General features: G+C 55.5%; 2 protein-coding genes across 4 annotated transcripts in view; one reads left to right on the forward strand and one right to left on the reverse strand.

The window, feature by feature from the left end:
* Positions 1-3,605: 3,605 nt before the first annotated feature.
* Fam92b (family with sequence similarity 92 member B) lies at positions 3,606-17,427 on the forward strand. The gene is made up of 9 exons (XM_008827901.2): positions 3,606-3,720; positions 5,955-6,189; positions 8,514-8,582; positions 8,660-8,762; positions 10,530-10,639; positions 14,103-14,216; positions 15,210-15,321; positions 15,536-15,546; positions 15,623-17,427. The coding sequence occupies exons 1-9, from the start codon at positions 3,701-3,703 to the stop codon at positions 15,725-15,727; spliced, it is 879 nt and encodes a 292-aa protein (XP_008826123.1). The 5' UTR covers positions 3,606-3,700; the 3' UTR covers positions 15,728-17,427.
* A 304-nt stretch (positions 17,428-17,731) lies between these two features.
* Positions 17,732-26,007, reverse strand: part of Kiaa0513 (KIAA0513 ortholog) — a 49,573-nt gene continuing 41,297 nt past the window's right edge. For all 3 annotated transcript variants that reach the window (XM_008827903.2, XM_008827902.2, XM_029561022.1), the window contains 3 exons: positions 23,273-23,353; positions 22,935-23,029; positions 17,732-21,980 (listed from right to left, as the gene is read on the reverse strand). In XM_008827903.2, coding sequence (XP_008826125.1) covers positions 21,931-21,980; positions 22,935-23,029; positions 23,273-23,353 — 226 coding nt within the window. In that variant the 3' untranslated portion in view covers positions 17,732-21,930. The remainder of the gene's footprint in view (positions 21,981-22,934; positions 23,030-23,272; positions 23,354-26,007) is intronic.

A 26,007-nucleotide genomic window follows, 5' to 3' on the forward strand; every position in this document is an offset into this window, starting at 1 on the left:
TGGCAAGCAAGACTTCTACCACTGAGCTACATCCCAGCCACGAGGTCATATTTATAAATAGCACAGAGGAGCGCTGGCTCAGCAGTTAAGAGCACAGGCTGCTCTTGCAGAGGACCTGGGTTAGTTCCCACCCACATGATGCTTAAAAACTGTAACTCTAGTTCCAGGGGAATCCCACACCCTCTTCTGAATTCTGTGTGCGTTGCATGACATGGGTGTACTTACATACATTCAGGCAAAACACTCATACACATAAAATAAAAATAAACAAATAAATTGTAAATAGAACACAGAGGTGTGGTGGTTGCACACCTCTTTACCCCAGCACTGGAGATGTGGAAGCGCGAGGATCGAGAGCCACAGTCACTACCCTCCGCCTCCGGAGAGAGCCACAGGACCAACCCAAACTGAGCAAGGGCCAAGCGCACTTGCCACCCTAGCACATGGAGGCTGAGGATCTCTGGTTCTTGGCCAGCCTGGGCTACAAAATGAGTGCTAGGCCAGCCTGGACTGCTGAGCTAGACCCTGTCTAAAATACACACTCAAAACATGAAGGAAGACTGAGCTTGTGGGATGGGGCTGGACTCGCATTTCCCACGATCCTCTAGTTGGCTCCTGGCTATGGAGGCATGGCCTGTGTCAGGGTCTCCCATGCTGGGTGTCCCATATACCGACAAAGGCAAGGTATTCAGAAGCATGCCTCTGTTCCCTACTGGCTGGGACAGCCCTATGACCTTGACCCCATCATGTCAGTAGGGAGTTGTCATGGAAACTTTTCTGGCTCTGCACTCCAGGGAGTAGGACTGAGGCCTGTGAGACCTTTAGTAACATCACAGTCAGCTGGGATCTCCTGTCTTCCCAGACAGAATGTTCTCTGGGCAAACACAGTGCTGTCTGCTCACAATGGCAGCCTCAGTACCTCTGCAATGGCTATGTGTCCAGTAGGTGCTTAGTTCATACCCCTCCAGTGATGGACCACATCCAAACGCATGACCTGGGATGGAATAGTACTCAACCGTCAAAAATGTCCATCATGAGTGGATCCAGATGGTGGTGTATACGCACTATCTCGGTTTCTCTCTCTGTCTTATTTAAACTTTTCTTAATAAAGAGGTGAACAGGACAGAGGGGTGTGCTGACGCAGGACAGGAGGCCACGAAGCAGGCATAATGTGAGGACAGTGGAAAACCATGGACGTTACTCACCACTGAAAGGACGGTGGTGGAAAAGACGGCCCCTTAGGGTCCACGCTGCCCCCCATGGCTCACACCTCCAGGGCTGACTCCTGCTCCAAAGCTCCACAGAGATGCTCAGAGAAGGGGAATAACTACCTGAGGTCACACAGCACAACAGAGGTCAAGGCAGGGCTGACCACAGGACTCTAACCCCAGGCTCCTGTTCACCGAGCCCTCCTGGGTTTTCTGTGTGTGGACTCCCCCAGTCCCTCCCGGCCTCTGCCACCGGGCTTCGAAGTTGCCAATGGGTTTCTAGAAGGAAATGAGGTTTGGCAGAGAGCCCCTTAGACACCACCAGGGGCCCAGACTGTTGGAGGCAGTGCTGGCCAGGAGCAAGAGGGACTTCCCAGCCCACCCTGTGAGACGCTTCCGGGACTGGAGCGGGGAACCAGCAACAGATACAACAGCATCCCACGTGGCACATGGGACTGTGGACAGTGTGGCGGCCACCAGCCAGTGGCCGGGCTCCTTTCCTGGGTGGGGAGTCACTCAGATGCATGCCTTTGACCTCCTGAGATGCAAGTGGGGTGGTTGTACCTCCCACACAGCTCGAAGATGTTTATGGAGTTGGGGGTGGAGGGAGAGAGACAGAGACAGAGACTAGGAGAAATAAGGAGAGACAGGACAGAGGGAAAGAAGGGCAGAGAAAGGGACAGGACAGAGCATGTGTCCTTTGGTGGCCCCCACAGACCGTTCATGAACCTGGCCTCCTGCCTCCAGCCACCACATGATGCACTACTGTCCAGCCCAAGGCAGGTTTCATTTTTACGCTCCCGAGGTTCTCAGCGTTTCTGAAAGTGAATTAGACCTCACACATCCTGCTGTGTCAGGGTCCTCAGCCTCCCCTTGTCCCTGCAGCCCCTCAGCACTGGCCAGTGATCCTGAGTGCGGTCTCTGTTGCCCTCTAGTGGTCACTGACTGCAGCACAGGGCAGACAGGGAAGGGGCTGGACAGCTGGGGTCCTGCAGAAAACAACCCTGGGGCACAGAGAGGATGTTACACAAGATGGATGCAGGGGCTACTGATCCTCTAGAGCACAGAGGCGAGGGCGCTCAGTTCTTCCTTCATCCCGGGACCTATCCATATCCTCAAAAAGCCCGCATCTCATTCCTCAGACAAAAAACACGAGTGGTCAGTGAAGAGGTTAGGGGGACAGGAGAGCAGGTGCCGTGTCGGTGCCTCCTCTGTGGTGGGGGCATCAGGCCCTGAATGAGCCCCAGTCCTCATGCAGGAAAGACTGACTCATCAGATCTGGAGAGACCCCATTTCCATTAAGGCCTGTTTCGAGGCCTGGGTGGATATGCATGGGGGGGGCGTTTTTCACCCAGCAAGCTTGCCGGCATGAAGAGGACAGAGGACTGTGGGCAGGGACGCTGCGACACGCAGAGCAGAGGCAGGGCCACCCCCTTTGGCATTATCCAGAGAGAAGTCACAGGGACTGGTGGAGCCCCTGTGGGAAGTCGGGGGCGGCTGCCCCAGGTAGAGGGTAAAGCAGAGGGAGGAACACACAGAGATGTGTCTATGTGCCGGTCAGGGATCTGGGGGAATCCAGGTACCTGCAGGAGGACATTGGAAGAGAGCAATGAACTTAAGGCCATTGGAGCCAGCCGCACAGGGGAGCCAGCTCTGGCTGCTGCCCTTCCTCTTCCTCCCTCCACCAGGAACTCTGTCCTCATTATTAGGTAATTGTCCGAGGGAACACTGAATCCCAGAGAGGTTGCATGACTTGCCCAGGGTCACAGAGCAGAGCTGGGTTGTGAGATTTGAACTTGCTTGCAGCTGACCCCAAAGTCCCTGCCTTAGTACATGTTTAAAAATAGATAGCACAATGAGACCCCGAATGCACGTCCAGTGTGACAGGAGCCCCCAGGGAGTGATTTCTGTTTCCTCCCTCTGTCCTCCACCTTCTCCTGTTCCTGGCTGGTCATGTGTGTTGTCACTTAGTATTTCTTTAAGTGAAATGCTAAGTTTTGACAGGTAGACCTTTCACTGAGTAAAATACCCTGGGTCAGACTCTAACAGGAGTATGTGCAGCTCTGGGAGAAGGGGAAGTCCTGGTCCCCTAAAGTGTGGCCACTCACAGGCTTCTCCACCCCAACTCCTGCCAGTACCACCATTTCGTAGGCCCCACCCACCTGGCCTAGGGAACACAGGTGCTTTGAACCCCAAGAGGCTCCATCTTTAAAGGGCGTGTCACCTCCTCCCCATTTCTGAGGGCTGTGAAACCCCAAAGGCAAGACAGGCTCTGCTTAGCCCTCAGGAGGCCCAGGTTGCCCAGCAACCAGCTAGGCTCCTCCCTGGGCCTGCCTGGGATGGCTCCCGCTGCCCTGCAACCAGGCAGCAGCGTCCCCTGAGCCCAGACCACACAGCTGGGTCCAGTCCTGGCTGGCTTCTCTCAGGGCCCGGGAACCCCTGGGGCCCCGTCCTTGTTCCCAAGACCAAGGCAGCCAGCACATCTGTCCACAATGAACGTTGTCCTCTCGAGGTGAGCTGAGCGGCTGCACATCGGGGAGGGAGCTGGAGGGGGAGAGAGATGGAGGTGGGATTCTCAGGTTCTGATGCAGCAAGGAAGGGGAGGGCAGGTGAGTTCCCTGCCACCTTCTCAAGGTCAGGGGGGACAGGGCTCTGGACCCCAGAGGCTTCCACAATCGCCTGTCTGCTTCCTCCTTACCACCTGTAGACCTGGTGCCGCCACTCATGGGTCTGTTTCTGGCTTCCCTTAAGCTCCTCTTGGAAACCCCTTCCTACCTAAGGTCCCAGGCCTTGCCCTGCGGAGCCCTGCCCCACCCCTTTGCCAAGGCCCCCTGGGCTCACCGTGTCCTCCCCTTCCTGGTTAGCTTCAAGTCCCTCTGTGGCTTAGACTCCAGGTTCCCTCGACATACCCAACATGTCCCTTAAAAGTTGGCTTTGTCCAACTTTTTTTTGGGAGGGGGGCTCAGGACCTGCCTGTCTAACTTGTGTCTGGATGATGCTGATCTCAGGGTCCAGCCTGCTGTGTGCTCTCATCCAGGATGCTTTGCCTCTCTGGGCCTCAGTTTACTAGATTTTAAAATGGCAACAGCAACACCTTCCAGGTCAATGTGTGCAGGGCACCTGCAAACGATGAAGTTAGGGTTAAGAAGGGGTGGGGTGCTGTCCCTCAGAGGTTCCAGCTGTGGTGACACATGACTGGAGGGGTGCATGGGGACCTTCAGTCAGTCATAGGGCAAGGGACAGGACAACCTGGGGCTGAGGAAGGAGAGTGTGGAGGGAGGTTGAGGAGGGAGGTGGACACTTCATCAGGCTCCCGTGCTGTCTTAGGAAGACATTCTGTCACCGAGCACCTGCTGTGAGCAGGCGGGGTGGGGGCAGGGATGGGACATGGCTGTGGAGGTGTGCAGGGGACAGAAGAGCACTGAGAATGGAATGTGGGGATTCTGCAAGAAGTCCCTAGAAATGCCTAGGGCTGGTGGGGAGAGAAGAGGGACCAGCGGGATGAGCACAGGTGAGCTGGAGGGCCAGTGCTGCCTTGCAGATGGTGTGGTAGGCACATGTGACATTGCACATCTGTCAGACCTACGTGTGTAGCAGCCAGAGGGAACTGTCACTGTGGTCCTATTGGAGCATCCCGGGTACCAAACAGACCAGGGCACTGGGAAGGATGGGAAGCATGTAACACTGTCGCTGCCTTTTAATTTTTTTTTTGACTTATTTATTTTGGTATTTTTGAGATACGGTCTCCCTGCTGCCCCAGCTGGCCTGGAACTCACTATGTAGACCAAGCTGGCCTTGAACTCACAGACTGAGCCTCCCGAGTGCTGGGATTAAAGGCGTGTGCCACCACACCTGGTGGGTTTTTTTTTTTTTTTATGTGTATGAGTGTTTTGCTTGTGTGTATGTAAGTGCACCACATGTGTGCAGTATCCACAGAGGCCAGAAGAGGGTAACAAATCCCCTGGAATTTGAGTTATGGATGGTTGTCAGCTGCCATTTAGGTGCTGGGACTCAAGCCTGGGTCCTGCTTAAGAACAAGAACAGCTAGTGCTCTTAAGCACTGAGCCATCTCTCCAGTCCCTCGACCTTTTGCTGTGTGGGTCCTGAGGTTCTGAACTCTGGTCCTCTAAGAAGTGCTTTTACCCACTGAGCCATCTCTCCAGTCCCTCGACCTTTTGCTGTGTGGGTCCTGAGGTTCTGAACTCTGGTCCTCTAAGAAGTGCTTTTACCCACTGAGCCATCTCTCCAGTCCCTCGACCTTGTGCTGTGTGGATCCTGAGGTTCTGAACTCTGGTCCTCTAAGAAGTGCTTTTACCCACTGAGCCATCTCTCTAGTGCCCCCAAACTGTCTTTTCTACTTCATTTGTCTGTTGGCCTCAAACAGGTCCCCCAAAAGGTCATTCAACTCAAAAGCTTCCAAGAAGGGAGAGGGCATGGGCAGTGCAGGGGAGGGGGGAGGCCTTGAGGGGCGGTCTCTGCAGCTGGCCCTGTGGGATGCGCGTGAGTGTGGGGTCCTTCTCAGGCCACAGGGAGAAAGGCCGAGTTTTGGCAAAGCCCCAGCCTGAGTTCCACCTACGGCTGCCCAGCCATGCGACCCAGGCAGGTCTCATCTTCTGCCTCAATGGGCCTGAGCACCCATGTGCCTGGCTGGTGCCTGGTACATAGCCGACTGGTGGCTCCATCCATCATGACCTTGTCTGCACTTGCTGCCACCACCCAGCTCACCTGTTCACCGCCTCCTCCCAGGGACAGCCAGGTGCAGGCGATGGAGCACACCATCGCCAACACCGAGAAGTACTTTGGGCAGTTCTGCTCGCTGCTGGCGTCCTACACGCGCAAGACGGCCCGGCTGCGTGACAAGGCGGACCAGCTGGTCAAGCAGCTGATCGACTTTGCCAACACCGAGAACCCGGAGCTACGGGCCACCCTGCGCAACTTTGCGGAGGACCTGGCCAAAGTGCAGGATTACCGGCAGGCCGAGGTGAGCAGGGTGGGCCCAGGTCAGGAGTGAGAGCTGGAACATTCCAGTCAATGGTGTCTCCCAAGGGGTCCCTGAGGAAGGATACTCATGCTACGTTCTCCTCAGGATCACACTGCCAACAGGGTGCAGAGCTGCAAGGCTTTACTGAGTTGGATAAAAACCACTCCAGTCAAGGGGTCCCTGGAAGCCTTTGGGGGGGTTGCAGAAGGAGCAGATTAGGATTCCTGGGTGAGGAAGGAGGTGAAGGAGGGTGGGGTGGCAGGGATGTCTTGCTGGAAACATCCCATGTGACTGGCAGAGAAGGGTAACATGGGTCCACTGTGGTTGAGGGCTAGAGGGGTGACCATGGCACAAACTGTGCAGTAGACCCCACGTGCAGCCAGGCAGACACTGCCCTCACAGATGTGCTCTTGGACAGATGGTGACTGACCTGGAAAGAGGCCTGTGCTTCTCTGTCACAGTGCATGGTGATGCCACTTGGTCACCGGGTGGGCACCTATGCCGGCTGGCTCACCCTGTAGCCCAGTCTAGCCTGGAACTCAAGGCCAGCCTCGTGCCTCCTGTGTGCTGGGATCACAGGTGTGAAAAGCCCCACTCCCTCTTAGTAACTGTCTTTATCTGGAGGGAAAGTGAAACTTGTAGCTTTGTTCTGGGTGGACAGGCAGAGCCAGAGCTCTGGCCAGTCTCTCTGTCCAGCTGGGCACTGGCCTCCTCTCTGCCCTCTGTAGTGAGAGCTGGCTCTGGTCCTAAGAAAGAGCTCATGCAGCCAGCGAGGGGCATTCTGTTCTCAAAAGGTTTACAGCTCCATCAAAGGACTGAGGAAAGACTCAGGGATGAGGTTTCTGAAAGAAACGCAAGAAAAGGGTGGGACAGTCCTTCTCAATAACGCTTTAATGCTGACACTGTCCTTCTCGGGGGCAGGGGGGGCGGTCAGAGCACGTGGGAACCCGCTGGGGTTCCAGCCTCCCCTGCTCTCTGGCAAGCCCAACCTTTGAGGACTGGTACCCCAAGACAGTGAGAGCTGGGGCAGAACAGATGCTCCAGTTGCCTCACCCGGACACCAGGCCCAGCAGCCTCCTCAGAAACCCAGACTCATCTGTTGCCAGTACGATCCTGAGACCCAGAGTTGTGCTGCTTTTATAAGCCTGGCAGGCACTGGCTAAGGGGTGCATTAGCTATGCCTTCTGACAAAGCAGTCTCAGGAAGAAAGGGTTATCCTGGTCCACAGTTCAAGGGAACCATCTGTCCTGGAGGGGAAGGCGTGGCGGCAGGAGCCGGAGGCAGCTGGTCACGTGGCATCCGCAGTCAGGAGATGAGACAGATGAGCGCTGGTGCTCAGTTAGATTTCTCCTTTTTATTCATTTTGGGACCCCGGACCATAGAATGGTGTCTCCACACTCAGCGTGGGTCCTCCCATCTCAATTAAGCCAGTCTAGAAACTCCCTCACCAACACGCCCAAGAGCTGGTCCAGTTGACAATCAACCAATTAACGTAAACCACCACAGGGGACGGGGAATCTGAAGCTTGGGACAGTGTTGGTGGCCTGCGGAGGGGGGTCTTGCATTCCCTCTGTGCCTACCCCTGGCCCTGCCGGCACTTAATGGTTGCAAGAGAGCAGCCAGCTGGACTTTTCCTTGAGTGTCCTTCCTTCCCAGCACTAGAGACCTGAGCCAGGAGGATCAGGACGGAAGTCCTGTCTCTGCTCTGCTGGATTCTTTTTTTTTTTTTTAGACAGGGTCTCCCTAGTCCCAGCCTGTCTGGAAGTCACTGGAAGTCATTCTATAGACCAGGGTGGCCTTGATCTCATGGAGATCCCCTGCCTCTGCCTCCTGAGGGATGGGATTAACAGCACATGCCAGCACACCTGGCCCTGATGGACTTTTGACACAAATTCTGTCCCCAGAGCTAGGTGCTAAGGTGACCCTCCCTGGTGGCATCTCCCAATGAGTTCTGTGCCTGTGGCTGCCTGCCTAAGTTCTGGAGATGTCCCACTGACCTGCCGAGATACCCTGGGGGAACCTGAGACTACATACACTGCCCAGCCCGTAGGGGCAGAGCCCAGTCTTTGCCCACCCTAGTGCTCACAGGCCTAGGTGGGAGATCTGTGCACCACCATCCCCCCCACTGCCCCGGAGTGTAGACACTGTCCTGAAAGCTGTGTGCCCTGTGAGCCTCCCTTGGGGTCACAGGTCATGAAGGCTGTGCGCCCTGTGAGCCTCCCTGGGGTCACAGGTCATGAAGGCTGTGCACCCTGTGAGCCTCCCTGGGGTCACAGGTCATGAAGGCTGCATGCCCGTCTCACCCTGTTGCGTGTGCCCTGCAGGTTGAGAGGCTTGAGGCCAAGGTTGTCAGTCCACTCAAGCTCTACGGTGCACAAATAAAGCAGACCCAGGTGAGCTGGGGACACCTGGGGTGGGCAGGGGTAGGGTCTGTCTCCATGGGACCCCCAGGAAACAACCTTCTATCTAGGCGGACATCAAGAAATGCAAACGTGTCCAAAATAAAGAGATCAAGCAGTTGGAAAAGCTGGAGAAACTGAGGCAGAGGTCACCCTCGGATCGGCAAATGATCATATCCTTCCTGGAAGCTGGACCCAGATCTGATGGTCAGGGTGGCCACCCCGCATGGTATACCCAGGGGACTTGGGGTCCTGGGCACACTGGGCAGAGGTTGCCAAGCAGGGGCACCCACCCAACAGCCTACCTGACTCCACGTGAATCCTTAACAGCTCTCCTCAGTCCCAGGTGAGAGTCACATGTCACATGTCCCCTTGGGACAGGCGGCATCCCAGCATCTCAGGTAGGTAACAAAGACCTCATGGAGCGGCCGAGTGACTTTCACCCGGTGAGCCTGGTGCATCCGGGGCAGGAGCTCAGAACAGCAGGCAAGGCACAGGGAGGCAGTCACTGAGGGCCAGGAGGGCCAGGCTGTGTCCAGCAAGCCCATCCTACATTTGTTGGGTCACCTGCATCCTGATCATGTGGTGACCAATGCATGGTCAGACAAAGGCTGGGGTACAGTTGTGGGGTCCGGCGAGGTAGGGGGCATGGCAGTCTCTCCGTGGCTCCTTCTTGCCTACAGACCAGGCAGAGCTGGTGGGAGGTTTGTCACCTCTGCCCTGCTCATCACTCAGGGACTGGCTTCATCCAGAGCCCCTTCATGGATCTCAGTCAGTTTCATTTTGGCCCTTGGGGACATTTGGGGTTGTCACATGGGAGGGTGCCACCATGACAGCCAGTTAGACTCACTGTCTTAAGCATACAGATGTGTTCCTCATGGAACTGGAGTCAAAATCCACTGTGGGCCCCTCTGCACCCATCGTGGTGGGCAGGTTGCTCCCATGGGAGTCTGGGCCACAGTCCCCCTTGGCTTCTCCGGCCTTCCCTCCCCCTGCCCCCCCCCATGCACTGCCACCTGGAGTAAACGGTCTGAAGTTCCCTTTACTGTGGCTTGTGACCTGGACACAGGTCCCAGAGCTTAGGAGGTAGACATCATGGGCACTGCCATCCTGACTGATGTCCATTCTCCAATACAAGGGGACACGATACCAGGAGTCATGTATAGCTTTTAGCCTGGCATAAGTGCCTCTGACTTCCATCCTGGCTCCTGCCTGCACCCTACTTCCTGGTCTCCCATCTGTTCAGATTTCAGCTCCCTCCTTTATTGAAGATCTCATGGGTGCTAGCCCCCCCCCCACTTCCCTGTGTCACCATTTCACAAACATTTGGTTGATGTTAGGTCCCCATTCTAAAGACAAGGAAACTGAGGCCCGAGGTGACTTGCTCAGGGTCACACATGCCCTTAAATGGAAAACATAGAACTCAGTTCCAGCAAAAGCTTGTGATATCCAAGTTCCTCGGAGACTGGGCTTGGCATGGAGTCAACTTTGATATTAATCAGAGGAGGGAACTGGCCATTCACTTCCCAGTGCCTGTGGACAGAATAAGTTACAAAGGCCGGGAGCCCCCATGAGATAAATCTTAGCTCCGCACGTGCCCACTGTGGAATAATAGTAATAATGATAGTGATAATAGTTGGTAGTAATTCTCATAACTTTGCAAACAGGTCTCATTACTATCACAGTTATAGGCAAGGAAGTTGATGTTCAGAGAGGTTTGGTGACTTGCCTGAGGTCACACAGCTAACAAGTAGGTCTGTCCAACCCCAGTGACTACACTGTTACCATGTCCCTGTCTGTCCATTCCTTCAATGACCAAGTTGGCTAGAGATCTCCATGAGGCAGAAATTGCCCTGGAGAAGGTGGCAGGCCCGAGAACCCAGAATGGAATCTGAGGGCCAGGACCACCCTTTGACACTTTTTACCTCTTGTGTCCCTGAGGCCAGGCGGAGACCAGTGCACAGAGGGCCTCAGTGGACACCAACCGCACTACCCGCCACTTGGCAGAGACCGTGGCTGCCTTCCAAGAACAGAAGCTGAAGGACCTCGGGGTAGGTGGCCCCCACCTCGTGTGTGTGTATGTGTGTGTGTGTGTGTGTGTGTGTGTGTGAATATGTGGGTGTCCACATGTGTGTCTGTGTGTGCATCTGTGTGGACATCTTGTTTAAGGGTATATACCTGTGTAGCATGTGACCACATGGCCCTTGGGAGCCCAGGCTGTGGGGACTATTGATCCTGCCTTCAGGGTGAGAGGTCAGTTGCTCAGGGCAGGCCGTCCTGGTCCAGCTGATCACCCTGAAGTTATTCAGTGCCCTAAACACAGCTCCCAATCAGGAGGGGACTGAGGCTGAGTTCTACCCCAATCCCTTCCTGCCCACATTCTTCCTTCTAGCCCCTGCCCACAGGAGGTCCCAGCTCCCTCCCTGAGGCTTTAAAAGCCCTTTCAGGAAGCAGCCATGCTGAGGTGCTATGGCACAGGTCAAAGTGCCCCCTTCTCTCTGTCAGACACACCTCCAGCACAGTGGAATTCTGGGTTTAAGCCCCAGCTCCTGTAAGTGGTCCCAGTGAGCTTGCTCTCATCCCAACCTGCCCCACTCTCCAGCCCGCTCCAAATTGCAGCTCTAGGAACCTCCTGACAGACAGCTTGGACAGCTCTCCTCACCCTCTGGAGGCTCCCTTGTCCATGCAGTCTCCTCCACAACCCCACCCCTCCAGCCTCCTCTGCAGACCCACCCCAGGCTCAAGCCCCAAGCTCCTTCCTGCCTCAGGGACTTAGCACAGCCTGCTAAGGCCCCCTGTACTGGGTTCACCTCTCTCATTACTGAGACAGAAAGATCAGCTAGACCCCAGACCACAGGGCCCTCACTCAAACCCCATGCTCTGATCCCTTGAGGGGCATCTATCCCAGATGGACTGGTTAATTACACATTTAATTTGCTAGTTAATTGAACAGATGTTGAATATACACTTCTACATGCCAGGCATGGTGCCTGATCTTGGGATGCACACCCAGCAAAGCAAGAGTCCCAGCCTCATGGGTTGGTGTGCTTTGGGAGGGGCAGACTTCCTGAGCCGTGATGTGGGGAGGGTGAGCTCACAAGTCCACTGTTGATATCTGCCTCCTGCCTGCACTTGTGTCCATCCTGGGTCTTGGCCCCCAGGTCCAGGGCCTGGTATATGGTGGGTGCTTGGGAAATATTTGTGGAATGAATAAATGAGTCCTTGAGTGAATGAAGTTTGGAATTGGTGTCCGGGCTGTCTAGATGCGACTCCCATGAAGATGTCGTATGAAAGGGATTTAAGGCACCACTGGGTCGTCTCACTTCTAGGTGCATGACTAGGCCAACTGAGTTAAAACAGCCTTAAAGGACTGAGGATGGGGCCCAGTTTATATGGTGTTTGCCTAGCATGCACAAAACCCTGGGTTCCATCCCCAGCTCTGCAGAAACCACCTGGTGATGCATGCCTCTAATCCCAGCACGTAGGAGAACAGGAGGATCAGAAGTTTATCTTTAGCTACATAGCGAGTTGAAGGCCAGCCTGGGCTACTTAAGACCCTGTCTCAAATACCAAACCAAAGCAAACCAAACCAACAGTAAATAAGATGGGCTTAAACTGATGAGGACCCATACCCAAGCCGTGTCCCCTGGGAAGCCTTCTAGATTTTGAGAGATAGAAACAACTTGGACTTGAAGTGAGGAAATCTGCCACAACCTCAGGCCCCACTGCCAACTGCAGAGCCAGTCTCCCAACTCTGGCTTCTATGAAGAAAGGAATGCATAGGCCCTATCGTCTCCCTCAGCTGTGCAGAGATCTCCCTCAGCTAGTCCCTGGGCCTCTCAGAGTCAGGGATGGTGGGTCTGGACAGCCCTCTGCAGAGGGAGGGGGCACAGTCTAAGCCACTGCTTGACTGGCTCTCCAAGGGCTCTGTGACCTGACACTGCTCTTGTCTCCATTGAACAGAGGAGTAAACTGAGGCAGAGGTCCCCCAGGACCTGGGCCAATGAAAGGTGCATGGAGGGGTTTGGTCCACAGTGCCTCTGGCTTGGTGGGGCTCCTGCCCAGCACCTCCAGCAGCCAGAGGGAACAGGCGGGAAGCGAGGTCTGAAGCAAAGCTGGGCCTCCTGTCCATTTCCAGTACCCAGAATTTCCCTGTTACTGAACCGGGCTTCCAAACTGCTGGGCCAGAGGGAAACTTGGGAACCATCAGGCACTGGGCCTGCCTGCCACAGTGGGAAGGCCTCAGTCCACAGGCTCTGGAGAAGCTTGTTTTGATAAGCTGTCTATCAACCACGGGTCTGTGACAGGGGCAGGTCTCCCTGCAGTCCCTCCCTCCCCTTTGCAGTCCACCTGTGGGAGGCAGAAAGTCGGAAGCCTCTACCTACAAACACCTGTGGGGGGCTATAGTGACCCAGGTGCAGAGCTGAGGCCAGGACGCATTCCTGACACCCTCCTGTAGGTCTGCTGCCGAACTGTCTTTGATCAGGGGCACAAACACCTTTGATCCAGGCCCCTGCAGAGTCAGTAGCCTCACAGCTACCCAGCTCAGAAATGAAAGGACACTTGTTTGTACTGTGTGACTGTGTTACGAAAGACTGAAGACAATCCAAATGCCAGTGTTGGGGACAGTCAGATGAATCTTGGTGGCCACGCAGTCTCTGCAGGTGAAAACCAACAGAAAAGGTGGGGCTTCAGAATGACAGGGTCAGAACCGGGCACACAGGGACCAGAAGGCAGCTTATCCAGGGAATTAGTGCGAAGGCATGAGAAACTTCTGGAAGCTTATACCTCGTGGCAGTGGAGGGGTGGGGAATGGAACAGGGCAAAGAGCAGGTGTCCCCAGTGTTCTGACTGGGCACTATGCAAATACATCTGGTTCAAATACAGGTTAAAATGAGCATTTTAGGGGTCAGCAAAATGGCTCAGTGGGTAAAGGCAGGTGCTAACAAACCTGATGGCCTGAATTAGAGCCCTGGGACTCACATGGTGGAAGGAGAGAACGGAGTTGTCCTATGACCTCCAGCACCCACATGGTGACTAACAACAGTCCAAGTAACTCCAGTTCCAGGGGACCTGATGGCCTCTTCTGACCTCCATGGGCACCGCATGACACAGGTGTACTAACATACATGCAGGCAATATATTCATACACATAAAATAAAAATAACAAATGAAATTTTTTTTAAAGAAACCAGCATAAGTGCTGGGCATGGTGGTGCACGCCTTTAATCCCAGCACTTGGGAGGCAGAGGCAGGCGGATCTCTGTGAGTTCAAGGCCAGCCTAGTCTACAAAGCGAGTTCTAGGCTAGCTGGGGCTACAGGGAGACCCTGTCTCAAAAAGACCAAAAAAGAAAAACCCCACATATTCAACAAACACTCCCACCCTCCACCCCACCCCTGCCGCTCAGGACTTGTCCCAACATGGACAAGCACCAGCACCAGCACCACCCCTGGGTTCAGGCTGGAGCTCCTTGGGTGGCACTGCTGCTCTGACCTGGGCTTCTCTCCCACAGAGAATCTTTTCTGACTTTGTGACCATCGAGATGGTCTTCCATGCCAAGGCAGTAGAGGTGTATTCCAGCGCCTTCCAGACCCTGGAGAACTATGACCTGGAGAGGGACCTACAGGTGTGTGGTATTTCCACAATTTGCCAGTTTGGATGTTTATCGTGATGCAGACCTGCGCCGATAAACCTGGTGCCTGGGTGCTACCCCAGGTGGGGAAGCCTCCCCTGCCACCTGGAATGTCACCCGTCAGCATCGCGGGCTGTTCAGAACCTAAAAGGACAAGCGGGGATGAAAGGCCTCAGTGGCCTCGGTCCTACTTCCAGCACGAAGTGGTCCGTCCCCAGCAGCTCATTACATCCACCAACTTTACCTGTAGCGTCCCAAAGCTACCTCTGTGAACCAATCCCTCGTTCCTTGCCATGTGGCTCTTGTGGGCCATGTGGTCATGGCTCTGGTTGTTCACAGGCTGGGACTGGCCCATTTCAAAGGTCTTCTTCTGCCTGGCAGATGGTGGCAGAGGGCGGCTGTCCTCTGGGTACAGGCCCCATGAGGGATTGTCCAGGTGTGGGATTCAGTGACTGTGAGGTGGGCACCTACCACAGGCTTCCTGTGGTGGATGGTCCAAGAGCCAGCAGCCTGGGGCCTGGGGAGCAGCACGGCCCTGTGGGCCCAACAGGAAATCACTCTGCACGCATCTGCCTCGCCTGTTAGAGGTGGCCCACTAAGCTGCCATTCAAGAATAGGGTGGGCCATAGGAAATACATCAGAGGGTTTCAAATAAGCTCTAAAGCCACCACAGAAAGCTGCGTGAAAACCCCGGAGGTTCCCAAGAATCACCCATCTCTGTGGTACATGCCAGCCTCAAACTCACAATGCTCCTGCCTCGGCCTCCATCCAGTCAGCAATTTTCCTGTGCCACTGTGTGTTGCCTAGTGTCCCTGGGCCTTCGTTTTCCCATCTATGAGATGGGTTGATAACATTCACAGGGCTGCTGTGGAGTCCATGGAATGATAAACAGAAGTGCCCCCAGATGCCACATTTCCCCATCTTTGCTTCCTACCCCACCCTGTGGTTTCCAGTTGGATCCAGCTCATCCTGATCTCTCCTTGGCAGGATTTCAGAGCCAAGATGCATGGAGTTTTTGGACATGGAGAGGCTCAGCGGCTCACAGACACCAGCTCCTCCCTATCTGTCCCCTGGCCTCTGGCCAGTCAGGTAAGCACTTGTGGGTCACGGGACTTACTGTGGGGGAGGGGAGGGGAGCACTGTGAGGGAAGGTGTCACTCAGCCTTTAAGCAGGCCCTTCATCACAGTGGAGGAAGTGGAGTCCATAGTGAGACTCTCGTTCCAAACCCACTGGGTACAGTCTGGCCTCTGGCCTCACAATCCCACCTGCCCCGTGGCCCATGTCCTCGGTGCCCCCTCGCTGTGTAGGTCAGCCACCTGTGCAGTGCACCTAGGTCTCAGCCTGGGACACCACTTGTCACTCCTGCTTTGGATGCTGTGGCTGTGACTTTGTCATTCAGAGCACCATGAGGAGCCCAAGAGGAGGAGAGGAGAGTGAGGCTGACTCTGTGGAGGAGATCCCCCTGGAGGACCTCGGGGGACAGCGCCAGGGATGCCGCGACTAGGTGGAGGGCTTGACTGGCCTGAACCTCAGGGCCTCGCTTTCCTATCTACACAGTAGGTCACTCTGCAGATGGGTGTTCCTGGTGTCAGTAAATAACATGTGACTCTGCATCAGATCTGGGCTGTTTCCTGTCTTCATCTGGTGACAGGAGTGTCCAAAGGTGTGTTAAAGCTAAGAGCATGGGGGGCTAGTTTCCGGGGTCTCCAGGTTAAGTGCCACCAACTGGGGGTTTAGAGCAGCAGAAACGCAGTCCTTGGCTGGAGGCCAGAAGACGGGGTTTGGGGTCAGAGGGCCATTTCCTCCTGAGGCGGGCAGGGGCTGCCCTGGCCTGTGCCCGGTATGTGTTGAGGCTCATGTTCATGTTTGTGGCTGCACTGCCAATGTCTGCTTCCAACTCCACATGGTGTCCTCCCCATGTGCATCAGAGCCCGTGTCCCGATGTCCCCTTTCATAAGATCAGGGCCCTTGCTCTGTGTGACTGACTCCCAGCCCCTCTGCAAGGGCCATTTCCAGCCTCTACACACCAGGACTTAGCTCTTCTGGATATAAACTTGAGGCACGGACACTGAGCTTAGTCATGATACACAGACATAAATAATATGATAGGGTGACTGAGGGGCTATGATACACAGAGGCTCACAATGGGGAGGAAGGAGAGGAGGAGGTGCCCCAGGAGCACGTGTGGGTTAAGTCTTTGGCATATCCTCCAGGGTAGCTGGAGGATCTGTTCCCCAGGGAGACTGAGGCCCTCATGAGCACCCCATGGGTCTAGACTTGGATTCTGCACCCTTGTACTGTGGGTGTCTGTCCCAAGCACTGTGCATAGTGGCCTCCTCTGATGGGTTCACTTCTGCACCGGAGGCACAAGACTGGGTTGGACAGTAATGGGCACAACTCTGCCATCTGGAAAGCCATCTGCACCTTCCAAATCTGATTCCACCAGCGTGGGGCTGAGGCAGGTAGCTGTCTCCTTCCTCCTGTAGGAGGAAGAACGGGCTCCTGGGACTTGGCAAAAGGTGTGTTGTGGAAGGTGGGACTGCACCTGTGCCCCATCTGCCTGCCCATGCTCCTGAGGGTCTCTGTGCTCTGGGTCCTTGGAGGTCACCTCTGAAGTCAACACTTCCCCTGCTGAAACTCTCGTGACCCCTGGGAAGAGTCCAGATGTGTTCCCTTTAGCCCGGTCCTCCCTCTACACTTGGCTGAGGGAGGCAGGCAGTAGGGTGCAGAGGGCAAGCCTCATGTTCCTGAGATAGGGACAGTGCACTGGTCCTCATGTGACTGGCAGGGAGTCCCCAGAGCTTAGTCACCTCCGCCAGAGCCCTGCTGGGGTCAGAAGCAAGCAGGCCTGGCATCTCCTCCTCGTCCGTGGAACCCAGTTGGAAAGAACAGATGGACTGATAAGGACTGCTGCCTCCGGCACCATGGTCAGAGCCATCTCAGCTCCCGGGTGAAGAGGTCGGCTGTTTCCACTCAGACAGGCTGCAGGATCAAGGGGCCTTTGGCTAAAGTACAAGGCATCCCAGTGCCCAGGAAGGGACCCAGTCCAGGAAGACCCTTTTTTCTCCAATACTGAACACTGTGGGGTCAAGCTGCTGACCACCACCGTCCTCAGGTGTGCCCTCTCCCAGCCTCTGAATCTCACATCTATTTCTGCAAAGTTACTGATGTGACTGTGCATCCTGTGAAGTCCTCACAGAGATGTGAGAAGTTCATCTGACTTCTTTTTTAAAGATAATTTATTTCACTTTCCACCTTCTGACAAGACAAGGTATTATATATATATATGTGTGTGTGTATATATATATATACACATTTTTTCCCTTCACAGAAAATAGCATTGCCTGAGATCTTCAACCTTTAAACTTTCTCAACCATAATTTTAGAGTGTGACCTGGTGGGACACAAAGTTGCATAACTAATACATAAAATAGCATCACTAGGGGCTGCTGGCAATGATGGTGTGATGGCGGCAGGTGTGGAACTCCTCGACAGAGGACAGTCCAGGTATAGACCCCACAGAAAGCTGTGTTCGAAACACAGGGCACATGGCCCATGTACCCCACACTTCAAGGGGATGCACACTTGCTGCCTGAGCCTCTAATATCTTTCAATGGTCAAATGTCTCACCCCTCTCGGTGTCCCTGGCCTGGATGGCAGTGAAAGTCTCAGGCCACTGCCTGAGCTCATCCCCCCAGTTGACCCTTAGTTACCATCTCTTGCAGTGGGCCAACCTCCTTCCCCAGGCCAGGTCTCCCTCATGAACGTACCCATCATCTAGGAGCAACGATGGGACAGGGCTGGCCTGGGCTTTGGATCAAAGCCGAGGGGCTCCATAGGTAGGGGCCTTCGTTCTAGCTGAAGTGCAAAGTTCCTGGAGGTGCAGCTGTGTCCATCCCACTGCAGATCAGTCTGGAGTCTGCAGTGAAACTGGGGTCAGCTTTCCCCCAGGTCACCAACTTCACATGGCCACAGCCTGGCTTGGGGTGGTGCTCCCAGCTCTGTAGTTCTTCAGGACTTAGGCCGACTGCCACAAGGACACTGTCATAGCTGCCCTCAGTCACCCTGCAGTATGGCACACTGGCCCCCACCAGCCCCTGGACTTCATCTCCCCAGGAGGAGCAGGCGACAGGCAGACCCAGGACAGAGCAGGGGCTCCTCAAGAGCCCACCATGGAGCATGACGCTAAGCAAGGATGTTTGCCGCACGCGAACACTGGGAAATACTTCATCGCCTCGCTTCCTGACCAACCAGCACACCCCAATGTTGAGGCATGTTGAGGTGGGTGGCCCACCTGAGTGCAAGGAGCCCAGCCTACCCGAGGCCTGAGCATCACCTCCACCCCCCTTAGGGGCCTATCCAATGAGCGGGCTCTGTGACTCTGGACCTCCACTGGCAGGACAGATGGGCAAGGCAGCTTAGGCATTAAGGAGGGCACTGTAGGGTTGGCTGGCTCAGAAGGTGGAGGAACGGGGGCAGGAGCCTGGAGCCCAAGGTCTCCCTCTGCTAAGCAGCTCTCCCACCCTTCCCTGAGGCCAAGCTGGGGCCAGTGTCACCCTTTAGGGTCCCTTCCACAAGAAGGTTTCCTCTACTTTTGAAGTACTCGTTCCCAAGCCTCTTGCTGCTCCTATCAAAGGACTAGGCTATAGCCTGTCCTGCTGTGGTTTGGAGGACTGGAATAGAGCTGTTCTAATTGCCTAGGCCCAGCCGATTCCTCTCTGTATGAAAAGTCAACTGGTTAGAGTGACCCAGTTAAGTCAAAGTTGGACATGAGCCTATGACCCTGACCTGAGGTCACCCCAATTAGACCAAAGCCTTTTGCACACTCCTTTGAGGTGAAGCCTGGGTCCCTCCCACTGGCAACCTAGAGCGGCAGGTGTTTCTAGAGTGGGGCGCTGACCCTGTAGCCTCCTATCATGTCCATGGGTCCCACAGTGCCCCCAGGGACAGAAGGCCTGCTGCTTCCTCTCAGGTGAGGCAGGCTGTGACTCCCCTTGTGTATCAGGCCAGTTCTCAAGCTATGAGCCTGCTCTAAGCCGGCCTGTGTCCCTTTATTGGTTTCCTTGAGACAAAGTCTCATGTAGTCCAGGCTGGCTTAAACCCCCATATAGATGATGACCTTGAACTCCTGATCTTCCTGCTTCCAGTTCCTGAGTGCTGGGATGACAGGTACACCACTGGGCCCAGATGGGTCTTGGAAAAGACTGGTCCCTGGTCCTGCTGCGACGCTGGGCTCTTCAGCCCCTTCCTTCCTTAGGCAACAGGAAATTGTGGTCTCCCACGTTGAACTGTGCAGATGCCTCGATACACCAGAATATGACTCTGCACTTGTGGTTAGACGCAAAGGCAGCCTGGAGGCCACTGTGGCCGTCCTCCAATACCCACCAACATCGCTATCAAAGCGGAACGCTGCAGAGCTGCAGCTCACCACTGTCCTGTTTTCATCTGTGAGAACACACACTATTTTTGGGTGATAATGATTCACACAGTCCTGAAGGCCACGTGGTACAAAAGCTGAGCGAGCTGCTAAAAGGCTTGTGGATCCGGGTCATCATTTGCCCAGGGCCAGAACTGTGCTTGGGCATTACCTGACCCATGCTTGCCATCCCCAAGCTTGGCAGGGTGGCCAGTGGGTTCCCTGCTGCAGGAAAACAGGATGTCTCAGTGGGTAGGCTGCTGGCCTTCTGGGTACATTGTGTCTCCTCCTAGAGACACTGGCCAGGGGCTCCCAGAAGTGAAACTCTCACTAAAACCAGGTGTCTACATCTGCAGGTGACCACCTCCAAACTGCAGTTTTGCTAGCATCCCAAGGACCATCCTGTCCCCATAGGGTTACCATGTCCCTAGAAGTGCCACGTGGGCCTAGGACAAGCTAGACTCAACTCCATGGAGCTGGATTCTTCAGAATAAGGGATGAGGAAAGAGACAAAATGAAGCCATCCCTTCTTCCTCTTTCAACTGCTCTCTCGAGAGGTCGGTATGGGACTGTATCAAGGTCATTTCTGAAGTTCACCTGCTTAGAAAACCTGGGAACATCAGAGCTCCTGCCCCCAAAGGCTGTTCACAGCCAGTGTCACGGGAGAAAGTAGAAGTCACACCATACCGGCCCTGATGTACAAGAGTGGTGGGTAGACAACGGTAAGCCTCTCGGCCACCATAGAGTCAACTCTTACTACTCCTGACCTAATGCCAATGCCAGGACTGAGGAGAACATAGGCCTCCGTGCCAGCCTGCGTGGCTGAGGACGACTCTAGAGGGGGTACATGATCTCCGGAGGGGGCACTGGAGGAAGGGGCCACACCGATCAGTTTGATGTCACTCCCCTATAACACGGAGGCAGGCACGGTCGAGGGGTCCTAGTGCTGGAGTGACGGGACGGCATCCCAGATGGCGGTCTGCCCCAACCCCAGCCCAGGCATGCACACCACAGCAGGTTGTACCTTCTGGTGGTACTGCTAGCCGCACCCGAGTCACACACACTATGCCACCAGAGGCCGCCCCAGACCTCTCTCCTGGCTGTCAGCATTTGTTCAGTGATGCATACTCCTCCCCAGCATCCAGGGCAGACACGCTCCATAGCTCAACCTACCAGTCTCTTCCCTGGACACCCCGGGGTGGAGCTTCCCACAGGGAAGGCTTGCCCGCCCCAGCCAGGTACGCAGCTGTCAGCAGAGGACTGCTGTGCTCACAGACACTGACTGAATCTGACTGAAGGCTGAGGGGCAGAGGGGATGAAGGGGAGCCTGCTGGCCTAGTTCAAGGTTAGTGACCAGAATATTGTTGGCCAAGGTGAGGAAACCTAGGCGCTGGCGGGATGGATGGAGGCAACATGCTGGCATCGGGACGGAGGTACAGGTCCTCCTGGGTCTTCAGAGGGAGGGAGAGGGGCATGGACTTGAGCTGCCAGGCAACTGCGCCTCCCAGCAGCTTCTCTGGAGCAGCCTCCCGACTCCCGCCAGTCACTCACAGCGAGGGTTAGGGTTAGGGTTAGGGTTAGGGTTAGGTCATCCCAAAGCTGCTGAAGCCTCTCCCCCAGGCTCCCGCCTTCCCTTCCACTTCTCTGCCACCACAGGAGGCTGTGCTGAGCAGACCGTCAATTCTGTTCTGCTGGCAGGATGCTCACACCCCTAGCATGGTGACAAGCCTTGCCTTGCCAAACCAGGAAAGCGTGCTCTTAACCCTTCAGCTCTCTTCCTTCAGTCCCAGTGACTTCTGGTTCCGATCACAAGGTGGAGACAAGGACACAGCCAATGCCATTCTGGAAGGTTCTGTGCTCCACGCAGTTCACTCACAGAAGAGCCTCAGTTCTATGGCAAGGGTCTGGGTAGCCACTGTGGCTATATGCCTGGCCTCTGATGTTGGCTCGGCCCTCACAGCTGTGTGAATCCCTGCCGTACCTCTGCGCCTAGCCACCTCAGGCCTCAGCAGGAACCGTGGGGACCCTGGCTCCCCTCCTCCTCCCTTCATATCGTCTCAAATGCCTTGTGCTGGGGGTGTGGGGGGTAGATGGTTCCCCATTTTTAGCTGTGTGACCCAAGGGACACCTTGCAGGTGGATGGGAGGAGCAGACAGAGGCGGGGGGGACAGGCATCTGGAGTCTTCTAACCACTACTTCTAGGGCAGCAGGAGCAGCTCTGGGTGCTGCTGGTGTCATGCAGGGTCATCGTTGGGGTGACAGCTGCCAGAAGAGTGGCATGCACCCACCTCCTATTCGGTGGCCGTTTGCTCGATGTGGTCACTTAGCAGCTTGTATTGCTCTGGAAGAGAGAACAGGGTCATGCCAGAAAAGACAGGGCCAGGGCAGGCTCCACCTACTCTTTACACACAGGCCAGGGTTGTGTGTGCTGGCTGGCCCTCCTCGACCACATCCCAGAAGGCTGGTGATGAAGGTACGTGGTGAAACACCCCTCGTTACCAGCACAATGTGGAACAGTGGAAGCACACACGTGGAAGTGGGCCCTTGCCTCTAGGAGCACAGACTTTTACAGGAATGGTCATACATGGAGTGCGCACCCCCAGGGGGCATGCTGGGCTCTGATGGCTAACCTCGGGCCTAGGCAGTGCACAGGGCCACGTGGAGGGGGATATGGCAGTATCTCCCTAGCTTTCTGATGGCCACACAGGGCTGAGGCAGCACTGAGGGGGCCAGTGGCTATAAACACCATTCTGTCCCTGGAGCCTCTCTTCCTGGACCCTCAGGTTGAGTGTGGACAGATTCCTCGTCCATGAAAACACTCATCTAAGCATCAGGCCTTTGGCCCAGGAGAACTGGTAGTGGATGCTGATGCAAACTGAGACTGGGTTGACAGCACAGGCTGGTGGACTTCCTGGGAGATAAAGCAGGGGACTCTGGGAATACTTCAGAATTCTCCACATGCTCCCCCTGCTCTGCCTGCTACCTGCCATGTTGGCGTGCTTCAAGAAACAAAAGGCAGCATTTGGTGGCTGTCTAGAAGGGGCCAACTTGTAGCCTGGGTTTGGCTTTGCACAAGCACAGAGGCTCAGTGCCAGGGGCGTGTTGAGCTCTGACCTGGCTGTATCCCATGCCACCCAGAATCCCTCCAGATAGACAGCTGAAGTCTGTGGACTAGGGAAGGCGGGCAGGCCAGGGCAATGGTCAGCACCATTTCTGACTGGCGGGGCGGGAGGCCCCAGTGCGGAGTGCTGCTTCCGGCTCCTGGCTCCCACGGTACCTGCTGCCCAGTGCTCACCCTCATCCAGGTTCCCGATCACGGCCTGCTTCTTCAGGAAATCACTGCACAGCTTCTTGTTCAGGCCGAAGGCCAACATGTTGTGAGTGAACGTGCTGGAGGAAAAATACCGATGACTGTTACCCTCCTGCCCCCAGGGAAGGGAACCAAGACGCTGGCCCCTGAGTCTGGGCAGCGTCGGTGATGATGCCCTGCAAGCTTCCTAAGTGAGAGTTGTTCCCCTGGGTGGTACCGGGGGAGGAGGACCTCCCAGCCCCATGCTTCTGAGCAGTTGGACCCACCATGCTGCCCCAGCCTGTGAGGGTAGCCCAGGCTGGCCCGGTGGCCCCCACTCTCACCCCAGCTGCCCAAAGGTGATGTTCTCATTGAAGCGCAGGCTGTCATCCCGCTCTTCCTGAGTCATGTGGTACCATTTCTCCCTGTGGGCACAAGAGGGACAGACAGGCTTCAGACAGGTCTGCGATCCCTCCCTGTCCTGCACTTCAGAGCTGGTGACCTGAACTGCCTCTTGGGCACAGAGGGACCTGCCTCTGAAGGGCGGCTTCCACGCAGCCTGCCACCTCACTTGCCCAAAGGGCCCCAACCATCAGCATTGATCCCCAAAGCTAACAACACTCTGCCCTCCTGGAGACCTGGGAGGGCCATGCCCCTCAGACTTCCCACAGACTTGGTCTACCTAACAGGCCAGGAAACCTAGAGGGATCATAGACCTGCTTGGTGTCCCAGGACAGAAGACACATAGGTAGTGAGCCTGGGAGTGTCTGATGGCCACAATGACCCTTCCCTTGCAGAGAGACTCTGCCTGCCTCATGGGAGGGTCCCCACCATGGCTGCCTCCCAGCCCCCACTGCATGGAGGAAACACTGTATCTTCTTCCTATAGGTCTCCTGGCACAGGCCTGTGACCATGTGGCCTTGGGAAGCCAGTGCAGAAGTGGGCTGGTGAGCAGCCTCTGAGGAAGGACCTATTCTCTGCACTGGGCAGGTAGCATGGAGTGGCCCAGGTACCTGGGTTGGGGAGGAGTGTTCTTTGGGGAAGGGGCAGAAGCAGGACAGAAAGCTACCTGTCTTAAAGACTCTGCTGGCACCCCTAGCAAGACAGTCACATGTCACACACCACTCTGGTGATGCCTTTCGAGGGCAGCCTCCCAGGAGGCCTTGGAGGCCCCATCTCTGGCCTGTGTAAAGCCAGACCCTGGCACCCAGAGGACAGATGCACAGCTGAGACAGGAGGGAGAGCTCATTTTGCCCACCTCCCTAAAAGAAGAGTTGGGATGGATGACTGCCTAAAATAAGGTTGAGAGACCAAAGCACAGGGAGAGAAGAGGCATGGAGGGGGAGGGAGGCCATGGAGAAGCCAAAGGAAGAGAACAGGGCAAAGGAACAAAGCCTAGGTCCCTGGCCGCCACATGTCAGTGGGGCCACCTGAACACTCAGCAGGGCGGAGCTCACCTGCAGCCTCTACATTGAGGCAGCACACCCAGATCCCAGAATGCACTTGTGGGGTGGTGTGGTCCTCCAACACACGTTCTAAGGCCATTCAGGCACATACATCCCTGTACTACCACAGGCTCCATGTACAGATGCCCACAGTGGGCACTGCCCAGTCCCAGATCATAGTAAACAACTCTCAAGATTGTGCAGCACAACCCCTGGTCCTTCCTTCCTGACCTGTGAGGAAGTGATTCTGCTTGCTGTGGGTGAGACTAGAACTGGGGATCATCTGATTCTGAAGAAAGTAGGAGGTCAGGAGCTGTGGCTTGGGTGGTGCCTGCCACCTAGTCTCATTCTGAGAGCTGAGTTCAGGGAACACTGCTCGGGACTCTAAGCTGCTGAGGGTGTGTGTATATGCGCGCATGTGTCTGTGTGCATATGTGTGTCTGTCTCTGTGTTATGTGTGTCTGTGTGCATGTGTATGTGTCTGTGCATGTCTGTATGTGCCCAGAACTCAGTGGAAAACTTTGGAACCAGGTGATGGGAAAGGAATCTGCTATCAGCAGAGATCACTGAGAAAAGGAGCCTACTGGAGGTCGGGGGTAGCCTGAGGCCTGGAGCGACACTCGCCACACTCCAGCAGTCCTGTGCTGGTTAGCTAGCTGCTTGGGGTCCAGCGAGAAGGCCCAGGAGGCTGACTGTCCCTTCAGCTGAACTCAGGACAGGTGAGCAGGCCAGCAGCATGACCAGCTGTCTGGAGAGATCCTTTACTTTGGGCCTGTGCTATGGCGTTAAGAAGCCCAGCTCCCTGGAGGTTCCTTTGTCAGAAGGTCCCCTGAGAGATGGTGGGTGTGTGGGGCTCTGCCACTGTGAAGATGCTGACAGGCGCAACTGCTCCTTCTAGCAGCAAGGGTCCTCAGAGCAGTGTGCTGTAGACCCTCCCATGAAGCACGCAAGCTGGGGCCCAGCAAGGAAACCCGCCTGGGTTCGCAACTCCATGTGAGCAGGTGTGGCTCTGACTCTGAAAATAAGTCCCAGGGGCTTCTGGGAACATGAGTCAGACCTCTGTAGGCTCAGAAGCAGCCCCATCTTTGCTTCAGCACCACCTCTAACTGCCCCCAGTCACCCAGTAGCAAAAGGGAGGCAGCTGGTCTTCCCGGTGACCCACAGACCAGCTGACCCTCCCCCAATTAAAGTGGGCAGAGCTGCACACAGGACAGCTTCCTATGCCCACCCTCCATTTCAGGCCAGTATAATTCCTTCCTCTGACTGAGTGCAGATTGGCGTAGAAGGCACAGCATAGAGAACACGTGCAGAACATGATGCCCCCAAGTGGCAGCAGGCTTTCTGACCTGAATCTCTCCCCCGAGCCTGCATGTGTCTTCTGTGGTGGCTCACAGTGCCCTGCTCGTTTTAGGACCTGCCCTCTTCTCTGAGCCTGAATGTGTCTTTTGGAGCGGCTCGCAGTGTTCCATCTGCTTTCTGACCATCTTAGGGTGATCTGGCCCTGCTAAGCTGCCTGTCAGGGCCCAGACCCTGACAGCAACCTGCCTAGCACTGGGCATGCCTCCCCAGGGATGCCCACCCCTCCTAGCAACGGCCTTGGAAGGAGCTGCAGTGCTGTAAAGTGGAATGAAGTC

The sequence above is a fragment of the Nannospalax galili genome, unplaced genomic scaffold (assembly GCF_000622305.1).
Source record: "Nannospalax galili isolate Female #2095 unplaced genomic scaffold, S.galili_v1.0 scaffold933, whole genome shotgun sequence".
Lineage (NCBI taxonomy): Eukaryota > Metazoa > Chordata > Mammalia > Rodentia > Spalacidae > Nannospalax > Nannospalax galili.